The sequence below is a fragment of the Mustelus asterias genome, unplaced genomic scaffold, assembly GCF_964213995.1.
Source record: "Mustelus asterias unplaced genomic scaffold, sMusAst1.hap1.1 HAP1_SCAFFOLD_4463, whole genome shotgun sequence".
Lineage (NCBI taxonomy): Eukaryota > Metazoa > Chordata > Chondrichthyes > Carcharhiniformes > Triakidae > Mustelus > Mustelus asterias.
This window is the reverse complement of record NW_027594406.1, coordinates 5721-18000: the sequence shown is the minus strand read 5'-3', so window position 1 is coordinate 18000 and position 12280 is coordinate 5721. Positions and strand designations below refer to the sequence as shown.

General features: G+C 59.2%; 1 protein-coding gene across 1 annotated transcript; it reads right to left on the bottom strand.

Moving 5' to 3' along the window:
- Positions 1-219: 219 nt before the first annotated feature.
- Positions 220-8938, bottom strand: LOC144491111 (serine/threonine-protein phosphatase 6 regulatory ankyrin repeat subunit C-like; the record flags this gene model as incomplete). Its single annotated transcript, XM_078208790.1, has 4 exons — positions 220-331; positions 1350-1421; positions 4988-5128; positions 8870-8938. Coding segments are annotated over 4 exons (394 nt in total), but the record flags the coding sequence as incomplete, so codon positions are not given.
- Positions 8939-12280: the final 3342 nt, after the last annotated feature.

Below are 12280 nucleotides of genomic sequence, written 5' to 3'. Positions count from 1 at the left end.
CTCCAGCCCCCCTACACCCCCTCCCTATCTCTGTAACCTCCTCCAGCCCCCTACACCCCCTCCCTATCTCTGTAACCTCCTCCAGCCCCCTACACCCCCTCCCTATCTCTGTATCCTCCTCCAGCCCCCCTACACCCCCTCCCTATCTCTGTAACCTCCTCCAGCCCCCCTGCACCCCCTCCCTATCTCTGTAACCTCCCCCAGACAAGGCGTACTGACCAGTTCCAGGTTCTGCTTACTCCCGTGTGCTGCTGCATAGTGTATTGCAGTGTAACCTTGCTTGTCCTGGATTGATGTATCCGCCCCACTGTCCAGTAAGTATTCCAAAGAACTGGAAAGGTCAAAGGTGAGCATTATTAGCACCATCAGCGTCAAGGGAGGAGGGATCGCTGTGTGTGTGTCTGACAGCTCGCTGGACAGACACTGCGGCCTGTACCATCACCCTGTCTACAGCCTGCCTGACGGGACATGTGTGCCTCTGGCCAGGCCCAGTATCTACCGCTCACCCCTCCACAGCCCCTCTCGAAAGTGATGCGTGAGTCGCCTTCTCCCACCCAACCCAGTCCCCGTGTGTGTGTGTGGTGTAGGTACACCCATTGTGCTGGTAGGGAGGGAGTTCCAGGATTGTGATTGGACGTCAGTCTGTGCGGGGGGCGGGACAATCCGGTAAGGGTGCGTGTGCATGGGCGATTTGTGGGCGCATGGCGTGTGTGTGTAGATGTATGCGTGCGCTTGTGATGGGTGTGTGTCCGCGCGAGTGTCGGTGGGGATGTCCGCGCGAGTGTCGGTGGGGATGTCCGCGCGAGTGTCCGTGGGGATGTCCGCGTGAGTGTCCGTGGGGATGTCCGCGCGAGTGTCCGTGGGGATGTCCGCGCGAGTGTCCGTGGGGATGTCCGCGCGAGTGTCGGTGGGGATGTCCGCGCGAGTGTCCGTGGGGATGTCCGCGCGAGTGTCCGTGGGGATGTCCGCGCGAGTGTCCGTGGGGATGTCCGCGCGAGTGTCCGTGGGGATGTCCGCGCGAGTGTCGGTGGGGATGTCCGCGCGAGTGTCGGTGGGGATGTCCGCGCGAGTGTCGGTGGGGATGTCCGCGCGAGTGTCGGTGGGGATGTCCGCGCGAGTGTCGGTGGGGATGTCCGCGCGAGTGTCGGTGGGGATGTCCGCGCGAGTGTCCGTGGGGATGTCCGCGCGAGTGTCCGTGGGGATGTCCGCGCGAGTGTCCGTGTCTGCCCGGGTGGGACAGTGCCCGGGTGGGACAGTGCCCGGGTGGGACAGTGCCCGGGTAAGTGCTGTAGGGAACAGGCCACCGTGTGTGGGGGTTGGGTCGGTGAACAGGAGCCGGCGATACTCACAAGAAGGCCTCCTTCTCCCGGGTTTCCTTCATCACCTCATCGCCCCCGTGACGGCTTGTGGGGTGGTCACTCCTTAAAAACAGAGGGGGAGCGGAGTGAGAGACCCCGACATTGTCCCGAACACCCGGTTACACACTGACCCCCTCCCCAAATCCCCAACCAGAGGGAGCGGGGAGACCCCGACACTGTCCCAAACACCCGGTTACACACTGACCCCCCAAATCACCACCCAGAGAGAGCGGGGACACCCCGACACTGTCCCAAACACCCGGTTACACACTGACCCCCAAATCACCACCCAGAGGGAGCGCGGAGACCCCGACACTGTCCCAAACACCCGGTTACACACTGACCCCCCAAATTACCACCCAGAGGGAGCGGGGAGACCCCGACACTGTCCCAAACACCCGGTTACACACTGACCCCCCAAATCACCACCCAGAGAGAGCGGGGACACCCCGACACTGTCCCAAACACCCGGTTGCACACTGACCCCCCAAATCCCCACCCAGAGGGAGCGGGGACACCCCGACACTGCCCCAAACACCCGGTTACACACTGACCCCCCAAATCACCACCCAGAGGGAGCGGGGAGACCCCGACACTGTCCCAAACACCCGGTTACACACTGACCCCCCAAATCACCACCCAGAGAGAGCGGGGAGACCCCGACACTGTCCCAAACACCCGGTTACACACTGACCCCCCAAATCACCACCCAGAGAGAGCGGGGAGACCCCGACACTGTCCCAAACACCCGGTTACACACTGACCCCCCAAACCCCCACCCAGAGAGAGCGGGGAGACCCCGACACTGTCCCAAACACCCGGTTACACACTGACCCCCCAAACCCCCACCCAGAGGGAGCGGGGAGACCCCGACACTGTCCCAAACACCCGGTTACACACTGACCCCCCAAATCACCACCCAGAGGGAGCGGGGAGACCCCGACACTGTCCCAAACACCCGGTTACACACTGACCCCCCAAACCCCCACCCAGAGGGAGCGGGGACACCCCGACACTGTCCCAAACACCCGGTTACACACTGACCCCCCAAACCCCCACCCAGAGAGAGCGGGGAGACCCCGACACTGTCCCAAACACCCGGTTACACACTGACCCCCCAAATCACCACCCAGAGGGAGCGGGGAGACCCCGACACTGTCCCAAACACCCGGTTACACACTGACCCCCCAAACCCCCACCCAGAGAGAGCGGGGACACCCCGACACTGCCCCAAACACCCGGTTACACACTGACCCCCCAAATCACCACCCAGAGAGAGCGGGGAGACCCCGACACTGTCCCAAACACCCGGTTACACACTGACCCCCCAAACCCCCACCCAGAGGGAGCGGGGACACCCCGACACTGTCCCAAACACCCGGTTACACACTGACCCCCAAATCACCACCCAGAGAGAGCGGGGACACCCCGACACTGTCCCAAACACCCGGTTACACACTGACCCCCCAAATAAACACCCAGAGAGAGCGGGGAGACCCCGACACTGTCCCAAACACCCGGTTACACACTGACCCCCCAAACCCCCACCCAGAGAGAGCGGGGACACCCCGACACTGCCCCAAACACCCGGTTACACACTGACCCCCCAAACCCCCACCCAGAGAGAGCGGGGAGACCCCGACACTGTCCCGAACACCCGGTTACACACTGACCCCCCAAACCCCCACCCAGAGAGAGCGGGGACACCCCGACACTGTCCCAAACACCCGGTTACACACTGACACCCACTCACCAAATCCCCACCCAATGGCTCCATGGTAGCAGAGTCACAGGAGGGGGGGGGGATTGGTTGGTGGTGGGGAGGGGGTGATCTGGGGACACAGCTGTCGATAAGGACGGTCTTCGGCCGGTCTCCACACAGTGTCAGCCGGGTGACGTCCGCAGGGGAGATCCCTGTGGGTGACATCCTCAGGGGCGATCCCTGTGGGTGACATCCTCAGGGGAGATCCCTGTGGGTGACATCCGCAGGGGAGATCCCTGTGGGTGACATCCTCAGGGGAGATCCCCGTGTCACAGGGACGGCCAGAGACTGGGAACGAGACGGAAACATTGTCTGGGGGACGGTGACTTCTAACAAAGCACCGCGGAGTCAAAGCCTGTTCTTCAAGGCCCGATATCACGGCACACCTAGCGTGCGCTACATATCGGTGAATTCATGGCACAGAGAGAAAGGCACCATAGATTGTAACTCAACTCGAGAAGCTTTCCTAATGTACTTGGCGGATAAACCAGTCCCGCAGCGGTAACATCACTGGACTCGAGATGCCCAGGGGTTAACGCTCGGCAGGGTGGGGGGTCTCCGTAAACAGTCGGGGGTCCCAGGGACCCGAGCCAGCGGCAGCACCCCGCTGGTGACAGCTTGCCAGCTGGAGAAAGCACCCTCTGTCTGCTGGTTTGAGGGCTTCAAGGGTCTTTGTGACAAACAGCATCAGACCCCACATTCTCCCCCCCGTGGGAGTGAGTCCCACATTCTCCCCCCATGGGAGCGAGTCCCACATTCTCCCCCCCCCGTGGGAGCGAGCCCCACATTCTCCCCCCATGGGAGCGAGTCCCACATTCTTCCCCACTCCCACTCTCCAAGTAAAGACTTACTCCTGAATTCATCCCTCCCACACCGATTGGATTTATTAACCACCGTCTCATATACAGAGTCCCCCCACCCCACCCCCACCCCACCCCACCCCACACCCCCACCCCCACACCCCCCCCACCCCTGCTTGGTTCTGATCTCTACCTAAAGAAGTGGAAACAGCTTCTCTCCATCGGCCCTGCTGAAACCCCTGGATGATTCTGAACACCCCCTCCCCCTCCACCTTCCCCCACAGACTGTTCAACCGTACCAGATTATTGTAGCCACCTCCTTCCTGCACCTCCCACAGCATCCCCCCCCCTCCACCCCCAAAGCCCCTCTACTCAGCATCTCAAATACAACCCTGAGACAGAACAGGGGGAGGTCCGTAAGCCCTGACCACCCCCCACTCCCTGCAGATCCTCTGGTCGAGGGACATCCCCAGGGAATCTACCCCCCCCTCCCCCCACACCTGCCCACCCAGTCCCATCCGCAGCATCCTTCCCGGATGTATCACAGCTTGGTCTGGGGCTCCTGCTCTGCCCAAGACCGCAAGGAACTACAAAGGGTCGTGAACGTAGCCCAGTCCCATCTCGCAAACCAGCCTCCCATCCATTGACTCCGTCTACACTTCCCGCTGCCTCGGTGGGGGGAAAAGCAGCCGGCATAATCAAGGACCCCACGCACCCCGGACATTCTCTCTTCCACCTTCTTCCGTCGGGGGAAAAAGATACAAAAGTCTGAGGTCACGGACCGACCGACTCAAGAACAGCTTCTTCCCTGCTGCTGCCGTCAGACTTTTGAATGGACCGACCTCGCATTAAGTTGATCTTTCTCTACACCCCGAGCTGTGACTGTAACACTACATTCTGCACCCCCTCCTTTCCTTCTCTATGAACGGTATGCTTTGTCGGTACAGCGCGCGAGGAACAATACTTTTCACTGTGTCCCAATACACGTGACAATAATAAATCAAATCAAAACAGCTGGCAGACACTTGGCATCTCCCCCTTGTGTCTTCCCCTCCCCAGCCTCCTACCTGCGGTACGCCTCCGAGGCAGCTGCGTAATGCAGAGGGGTGCAGCCCCTCCCGTCAGTGGCGGTGACACTGGCCCCAGCGGTGATCAGAGTAACCGTACATTGGTACCTGCCATTGGCCGCAGCGTAGTGCAGAGGGGACCTGCAGTGGAGACAAACACGACACCATGTAGAACATAGAACATAGAACAGTACAGCACAGAACAGGCCCTTCGGCCCACGATGTTGTGCCGACCTTCATCTGAAACCAAGATCAAGCTATCCCACTCCCTATCATCCTGGTGTGCTCCATGTGCCTATCCAATAACCGCTTAAATGTTCCTAAAGTGTCTGACTCCACTATCACTGCAGGCAGTCCATTCCACACCCCAACCACTCTCTGCGTAAAGAACCTACCTCTGATGTCCTTCCTGTATCTCCCACCACGAACCCTATAGTTATGCCCCCTTGTAATAGCTCCATCCACCCGAGGAAATAGTCTTTGAACGTTCACTCTATCTATCCCCTTCATCATTTTATAAACCTCTATTAAGTCTCCCCTCAATCTCCTCCGCTCCAGAGAGAACAGCCCCAGCTCCCTCAACCTTTCCTCATAAGACCTACCCTCCAAACCAGGCAGCATCCTGGTAAATCTCCTCTGCACTCTTTCCAGCGCTTCCACATCCTTCCCATAGTGAGGCGACCAGAACTGCCCACAATATTCCAAATGCGGTCTCACCAAGGTCCTGTACAGTTGCAGCATAACCCCACGGCTCTTAAACTCCAACCCCCTGTTAATAAAAGCTAACACACTATAGGCCTTCTTCACAGCTCTATCCACTTGAGTGGCAACCTTCAGAGATCTGTGGATATGGACCCCAAGGTCTCTCTGTTCCTCCACAGTCTTCAGAACCCTAGGAGGGGGAAAAAGGTGCTTGGAACCGGACTCCTGCTTTTATCAGGCGTGGCATTGAGTACAAGAGCGGGGAGGTTATGTTGGAGCTGTACAGAGCGTTGGCGAGGCCACAGCTGGAGCACTGTGTGCAGTTCTGGTCACCTCACTATAGGAAAGATGTGATTGTACGAGAGGGGGGTACAGGGGAGGTTCACCAGCGTGTTGCCTGGGATGGAGCGTTTGAGCTGCGAGGAGAGACTGGGTAGGCTTGGATTGTTCTCTCTAGAGCAGGTGTATACAATTATGAGGGGTGTGGACAGGGTGAGGATGGAGCAGCTGTTTCCCTTGGTGGAAGGGTCAGTCATGAGGGGGCACAGATTTCGGGTGAGGGGCAGGAGATTCAGAGGGGCCACCAGTGGCACGGCGGGTTAGCACTGCTGCCTCACAGTGCAAGGGACCCGGGTTCGATTCCCGGCTTGGGCCACTGTCTGTGTGCAGTCTGCACGTTCTCCCCGTGTCTGCGTGGGTTTCCTCCGGGTGCTCCGGTTTCCGCCCACAGTCCAAAGATATGCAGGTTAGGGTGGATTGGCCATGCTAAATTGCCCCTTAGTGTCCAAAGATGTGTAGGTTAGGTGGATTGGCCATGCTAAATTGCCCCTTAGTGTCCAAAGATGTGTAGGTTAGGTGGATTGGCCATGGTAAATTGCCCCTTAGTGTCCAAAGATGTGTAGGTTAGGTGGATTGGCCATGGTAAATTGTCCCTCAGTGTCCAAAGATGTGGAGGTTAGGGTGGATTGGCCATGCTAAATTGCCCCTTAGTGTCCAAAGATGTGTAGGTTAGGTGGATTGGCCATGCTAAATTGCCCCTTAGTGTCCAAAGATGTGTAGGTTAGGTGGATTGGCCATGGTAAATTGTCCCTCAGTGTCCAAAGATGTGGAGGTTAGGGTGGATTGGCCATGCTAAATTGCCCCTTAGTGTCCAAAGATGTGTAGGTTAGGTGGATTGGCCATGCTAAATTGCTCCTTAGTGTCCAAAGATGTGTAGGTTAGGTGGATTGGCCATGGTAAATTGTCCCTCAGTGTCCAAAGATGTGTAGGTTAGGTGGATTGGCCATGCGAAATTGCCCCTTAGTGTCCAAAGATGTGTAGGTTAGGTGGATTGGCCATGCTAAATTGCCCCTTAGTGTCCAAAGATGTGTAGGTTAGGTGGATTGGCCATGCTAAATTGTCCCTCAGTGTCCAAAGATGTGTAGGTTAGGGTGGATTGGCCATGCTAAATTGCCCCTTAGTGTCCAAAGATGTGTAGGTTAGGTGCATTGGCCATGCTAAATTGTCCCCGAGTGTCCAAAGATGTGTAGGTTAGGGTGGATTCGCCATGCTAAATTGTCCCCGAGTGTCCAAAGATGTGTAGGTTAGGGTGGATTGGCCAAGTGTGAGGTAATTCACTTTGGTAGGAATAACGGATGTGTTGAGTATAGGGCTAACGGGAGGACTTTGAATAGTGTGGAGGAGCAGAGGGATCTAGGTGTATGTGTGCATAGATCCCTGAAAGTTGGGAATCAAGTAGATAAGGTTGTTAAGAAGGCATATGGTGTCTTGGCGTTTATTGGTAGGGGGATTGAATTTAGGAGTCGTAGCGTTATGTTGCAACTGTACACAACTCTGGTGCGGCCGCACTTGGAGTACTGTGTGCAGTTCTGGTCCCCACATTACAGGAAGGATGTGGAGGCTTTGGAGAGGGTGCAGAGGAGGTTTACCAGGATGTTGCCTGGTATGGAGGGGAAATCCTATGAGGAGAGGCTGAGGGATTTGGGATTGTTTTCGCTGGAAAGGCGGCGGCTAAGAGGGGATCTTATTGAAACATATAAGATGATTAGAGGTTTAGATAGGGTGGATAGTGATAGCCTTTTTCCTCTGATGGAGAAATCCAGCACGAGGGGGCATGGCTTTAAATTGAGAGGGGGTAGTTATAGAACCGATGTCAGGGGTAGGTTCTTTACCCAGAGGGTGGTGAGGGATTGGAATGCCCTGCCAGCATCAGTTGTAAATGCGCCTAGTTTGGGGGCGTTTAAGAGATCCGTAGATAGGTTCATGGTCGAAAAGAAATTGGTTTAGGTTGGAGGGTCAGTTTTTTTTTTAACTGGTCGGTGCAACATCGTGGGCCGAAGGGCCTGTTCTGCGCTGTAATGTTCTATGTTCTATGTTCTATGCTAAATTGTCCCCGAGTGTCCAAAGATGTGTAGGTTAGGGTGGATTGGCCATGCTAAATTGTCCCCGAGTGTCCAAAGATGTGTAGGTTAGGTGGATTGGCCATGCTAAATTGTCCCCGAGTGTCCAAAGATGTGTAGGTTAGGTGGAGTGGCCGTGCTAAATTGTCCCCGAGTGTCCAAAGATGTGTAGGTTAGGGTGGATTCGCCGTGCTAAATTGTCCCTCAGTGTCCAAAGATGTGTAGGTTAGGGTGGATTCGCCATGCTAAATTGTCCCTTAGTGTCCAAAGATGTGTAGGTTAGGGTGGATTGGCCGTGCTAAATTGTCCCTTCGTGTCAGAGGAACTAGCTCGGGAAATGCATGGGATTGTGGGGATAGGACCTGGGTGGGATTGTGGTCGGTGCAGACTCGATGGGCCGAATGGCCTCCTCCTGCACTGTAGGGATTCTATGAGGAATTCTCTCAGAGCGTGGTGGGGATCCGGAACGCACGGCCTGGGAAGGTAGTGGAGGCCGGAATCCTAACAACCGTTAAAATATATTTGGGTCCGCACTTGAAATGTTAAAAAATTCGGGGATCTGGGCCAAATCCGGGGAAACGGGATTAGCGCCACTTTAATGGTGGATATTGTCGATGGGCTGAAGGGCTTTCTCTGTGCTGTACCACTCTATGGACCACAGCTGCAGGGGCCAGAGGGGCTCGCCTCGACGGGAGGGAGGCACGTTGGTGGGATTCACCCTGGAGCATTCAGGCCGGCAGATCCATCGGTCATTCTTCCCCCACCTCTCCACACGACTTACCTTCCAAACTTATCCTCCTTCCGCAGATCAGCACCACTACTCAGCAACAAGTTCAGGCACTCAACATTCCTGCTGGGAAAATAGAGCAGAGTCAGAGAGAGAGGGGGGGGGTGGAGCAGAGTCAGAGAGAGAGGGGGCGGCTGGAGCAGAGTCAGACAGAGAGGGGGGGGTGGAGCAGAGTCAGACAGAGAGGGGGGGGTGGAGCAGAGTCAGAGAGAGAGGGGGGGGGGGTGGAGCAGAGTCAGACAGAGAGGGGGGGGTGGAGCAGAGTCAGACAGAGAGGGGGGGGGGTGGAGCAGAGTCAGACAGAGAGGGGGGGGGTGGAGCAGAGTCAGACAGAGAGGGGGGGGTGGAGCAGAGTCAGACAGAGGGGGGGGGTGGAGCAGAGTCAGAGAGCGAGGGGGGGCGGCTGGAGCAGAGTCAGAGAGCGAGGGGGGGGTGGAGCAGAGTCAGACAGAGAGGGGGGGGTGGAGCAGAGTCAGACAGAGAGAGGGGGGGTGGAGCAGAGTCAGAGAGAGGGGGGGGTGGAGCAGAGTCAGACAGAGAGGGGGGGGTGGAGCAGAGTCAGAGAGAGAGGGGGCGGCTGGAGCAGAGTCAGAGAGAGAGGGGGCGGCTGGAGCAGAGTCAGACAGAGAGGGGGCGGCTGGAGCAGAGTCAGACAGAGAGGGGGCGGCTGGAGCAGAGTCAGACAGAGAGGGGGCGGCTGGAGCAGAGTCAGACAGAGAGGGGGCGGCTGGAGCAGAGTCAGACAGAGAGGGGGCGGCTGGAGCAGAGTCAGAGAGAGAGGGGGCGGCTGGAGCAGAGTCAGACAGAGAGGGGGCGGCTGGAGCAGAGTCAGACAGAGAGGGGGCGGCTGGAGCAGAGTCAGAGAGAGAGGGGGGGGTGGAGCAGAGTCAGACAGAGAGGGGGCGGCTGGAGCAGAGTCAGACAGAGAGGGGGCGGCTGGAGCAGAGTCAGACAGAGAGGGGGCGGCTGGAGCAGAGTCAGACAGAGAGAGAGGGGGGGTGGAGCAGAGTCAGAGAGAGGGGGGGGGTGGAGCAGAGTCAGACAGAGAGGGGGGGGGGTGGAGCAGAGTCAGAGAGAGAGGGGGGGGTGGAGCAGAGTCAGAGAGAGAGGGGGGGGTGGAGCAGAGTCAGACAGAGAGGGGGGGGCGGAGCAGAGTCAGAGAGAGAGGGGGGGGTGGAGCAGAGTCAGACAGAGAGGGGGGGGTGGAGCAGAGTCAGAGAGAGAGGGGGGGGTGGAGCAGAGTCAGAGAGAGAGGGGGGGGGTGGAGCAGAGTCAGAGAGAGGGGGGGGTGGAGCAGAGTCAGAGAGAGAGGGGGGGGGTGGAGCAGAGTCAGACAGAGAGAGGGGGGGTGGAGCAGAGTCAGAGAGAGAGAGGGGGGGGTGGAGCAGAGTCAGAGAGAGGGGGGGGTGGAGCAGAGTCAGAGAGAGGGGGGGGTGGAGCAGAGTCAGACAGAGAGGGGGGGGTGGAGCAGAGTCAGACAGAGAGGGGGGGGTGGAGCAGAGTCAGAGAGAGAGGGGGGGGTGGAGCAGAGTCAGAGAGAGAGGGGGGGGTGGAGCAGAGTCAGACAGAGAGGGGGGGGTGGAGCAGAGTCAGAGAGAGAGGGGGGGGTGGAGCAGAGTCAGACAGAGAGGGGGGGGTGGAGCAGAGTCAGAGAGAGAGGGGGGGGTGGAGCAGAGTCAGAGAGAGAGGGGGGGGGTGGAGCAGAGTCAGAGAGAGAGGGGGGGGTGGAGCAGAGTCAGACAGAGAGGGGGGGGTGGAGCAGAGTCAGAGAGAGAGGGGGGGGTGGAGCAGAGTCAGACAGAGAGGGGGGGGTGGAGCAGAGTCAGAGAGAGAGGGGGGGGTGGAGCAGAGTCAGAGAGAGAGGGGGGGGGTGGAGCAGAGTCAGACAGAGAGGGGGGGGTGGAGCAGAGTCAGAGAGAGAGGGGGGGGGGTGGAGCAGAGTCAGAGAGAGAGGGGGGGGGTGGAGCAGAGTCAGAGAGAGAGGGGGGGGTGGAGCAGAGTCAGAGAGAGAGGGGGGGGGTGGAGCAGAGTCAGAGAGAGAGGGGGGGGTGGAGCAGAGTCAGACAGAGAGGGGGGGGTGGAGCAGAGTCAGACAGAGAGGGGGGGGTGGAGCAGAGTCAGACAGAGAGGGGGGGGTGGAGCAGAGTCAGACAGAGAGGGGGGGGTGGAGCAGAGTCAGAGAGAGAGGGGGGGGTGGAGCAGAGTCAGACAGAGAGGGGGGGGTGGAGCAGAGTCAGACAGAGAGGGGGGGGTGGAGCAGAGTCAGAGAGAGAGGGGGGGTGGAGCAGAGTCAGAGAGAGAGGGGGGGGTGGAGCAGAGTCAGAGAGAGAGGGGGGGGGTGGAGCAGAGTCAGAGAGAGGGGGGGGTGGAGCAGAGTCAGACAGAGAGGGGGGGGTGGAGCAGAGTCAGAGAGAGAGGGGGGGGGTGGAGCAGAGTCAGACAGAGAGGGGGGGGTGGAGCAGAGTCAGAGAGAGAGGGGGGGGGTGGAGCAGAGTCAGAGAGAGAGGGGGGGGTGGAGCAGAGTCAGACAGAGAGGGGGGGGTGGAGCAGAGTCAGAGAGAGAGGGGGGGGTGGAGCAGAGTCAGAGAGAGAGGGGGGGGTGGAGCAGAGTCAGAGAGAGAGGGGGGGGTGGAGCAGAGTCAGACAGAGAGAGGGGGGGGTGGAGCAGAGTCAGACAGAGAGGGGGGGGTGGAGCAGAGTCAGAGAGAGAGGGGGGGGTGGAGCAGAGTCAGAGAGAGAGGGGGGGGTGGAGCAGAGTCAGACAGAGAGGGGGGGGTGGAGCAGAGTCAGAGAGAGAGGGGGGGGTGGAGCAGAGTCAGACAGAGAGAGAGGGGGGGGTGGAGCAGAGTCAGAGAGAGGGGGGGGGTGGAGCAGAGTCAGACAGAGAGGGGGGGGTGGAGCAGAGTCAGACAGAGAGGGGGGGGGTGGAGCAGAGTCAGACAGAGAGGGGGGGGTGGAGCAGAGTCAGACAGAGAGGGGGGGGTGGAGCAGAGTCAGAGAGAGAGGGGGGGGGTGGAGCAGAGTCAGACAGAGAGGGGGGGGTGGAGCAGAGTCAGACAGAGAGGGGGGGGTGGAGCAGAGTCAGAGAGAGAGGGGGGGGGTGGAGCAGAGTCAGAGAGAGAGGGGGGGGTGGAGCAGAGTCAGAGAGAGAGGGGGGGGTGGAGCAGAGTCAGACAGAGAGAGAGGGGGGGGTGGAGCAGAGTCAGAGAGAGAGGGGGGGGGTGGAGCAGAGTCAGACAGAGAGAGAGGGGGGGGTGGAGCAGAGTCAGAGAGAGAGGGGGGGGTGGAGCAGAGTCAGACAGAGAGGGGGGGGTGGAGCAGAGTCAGACAGAGAGGGGGGGGTGGAGCAGAGTCAGAGAGAGAGGGGGGGGGTGGAGCAGAGTCAGACAGAGAGGGGGGGGTGGA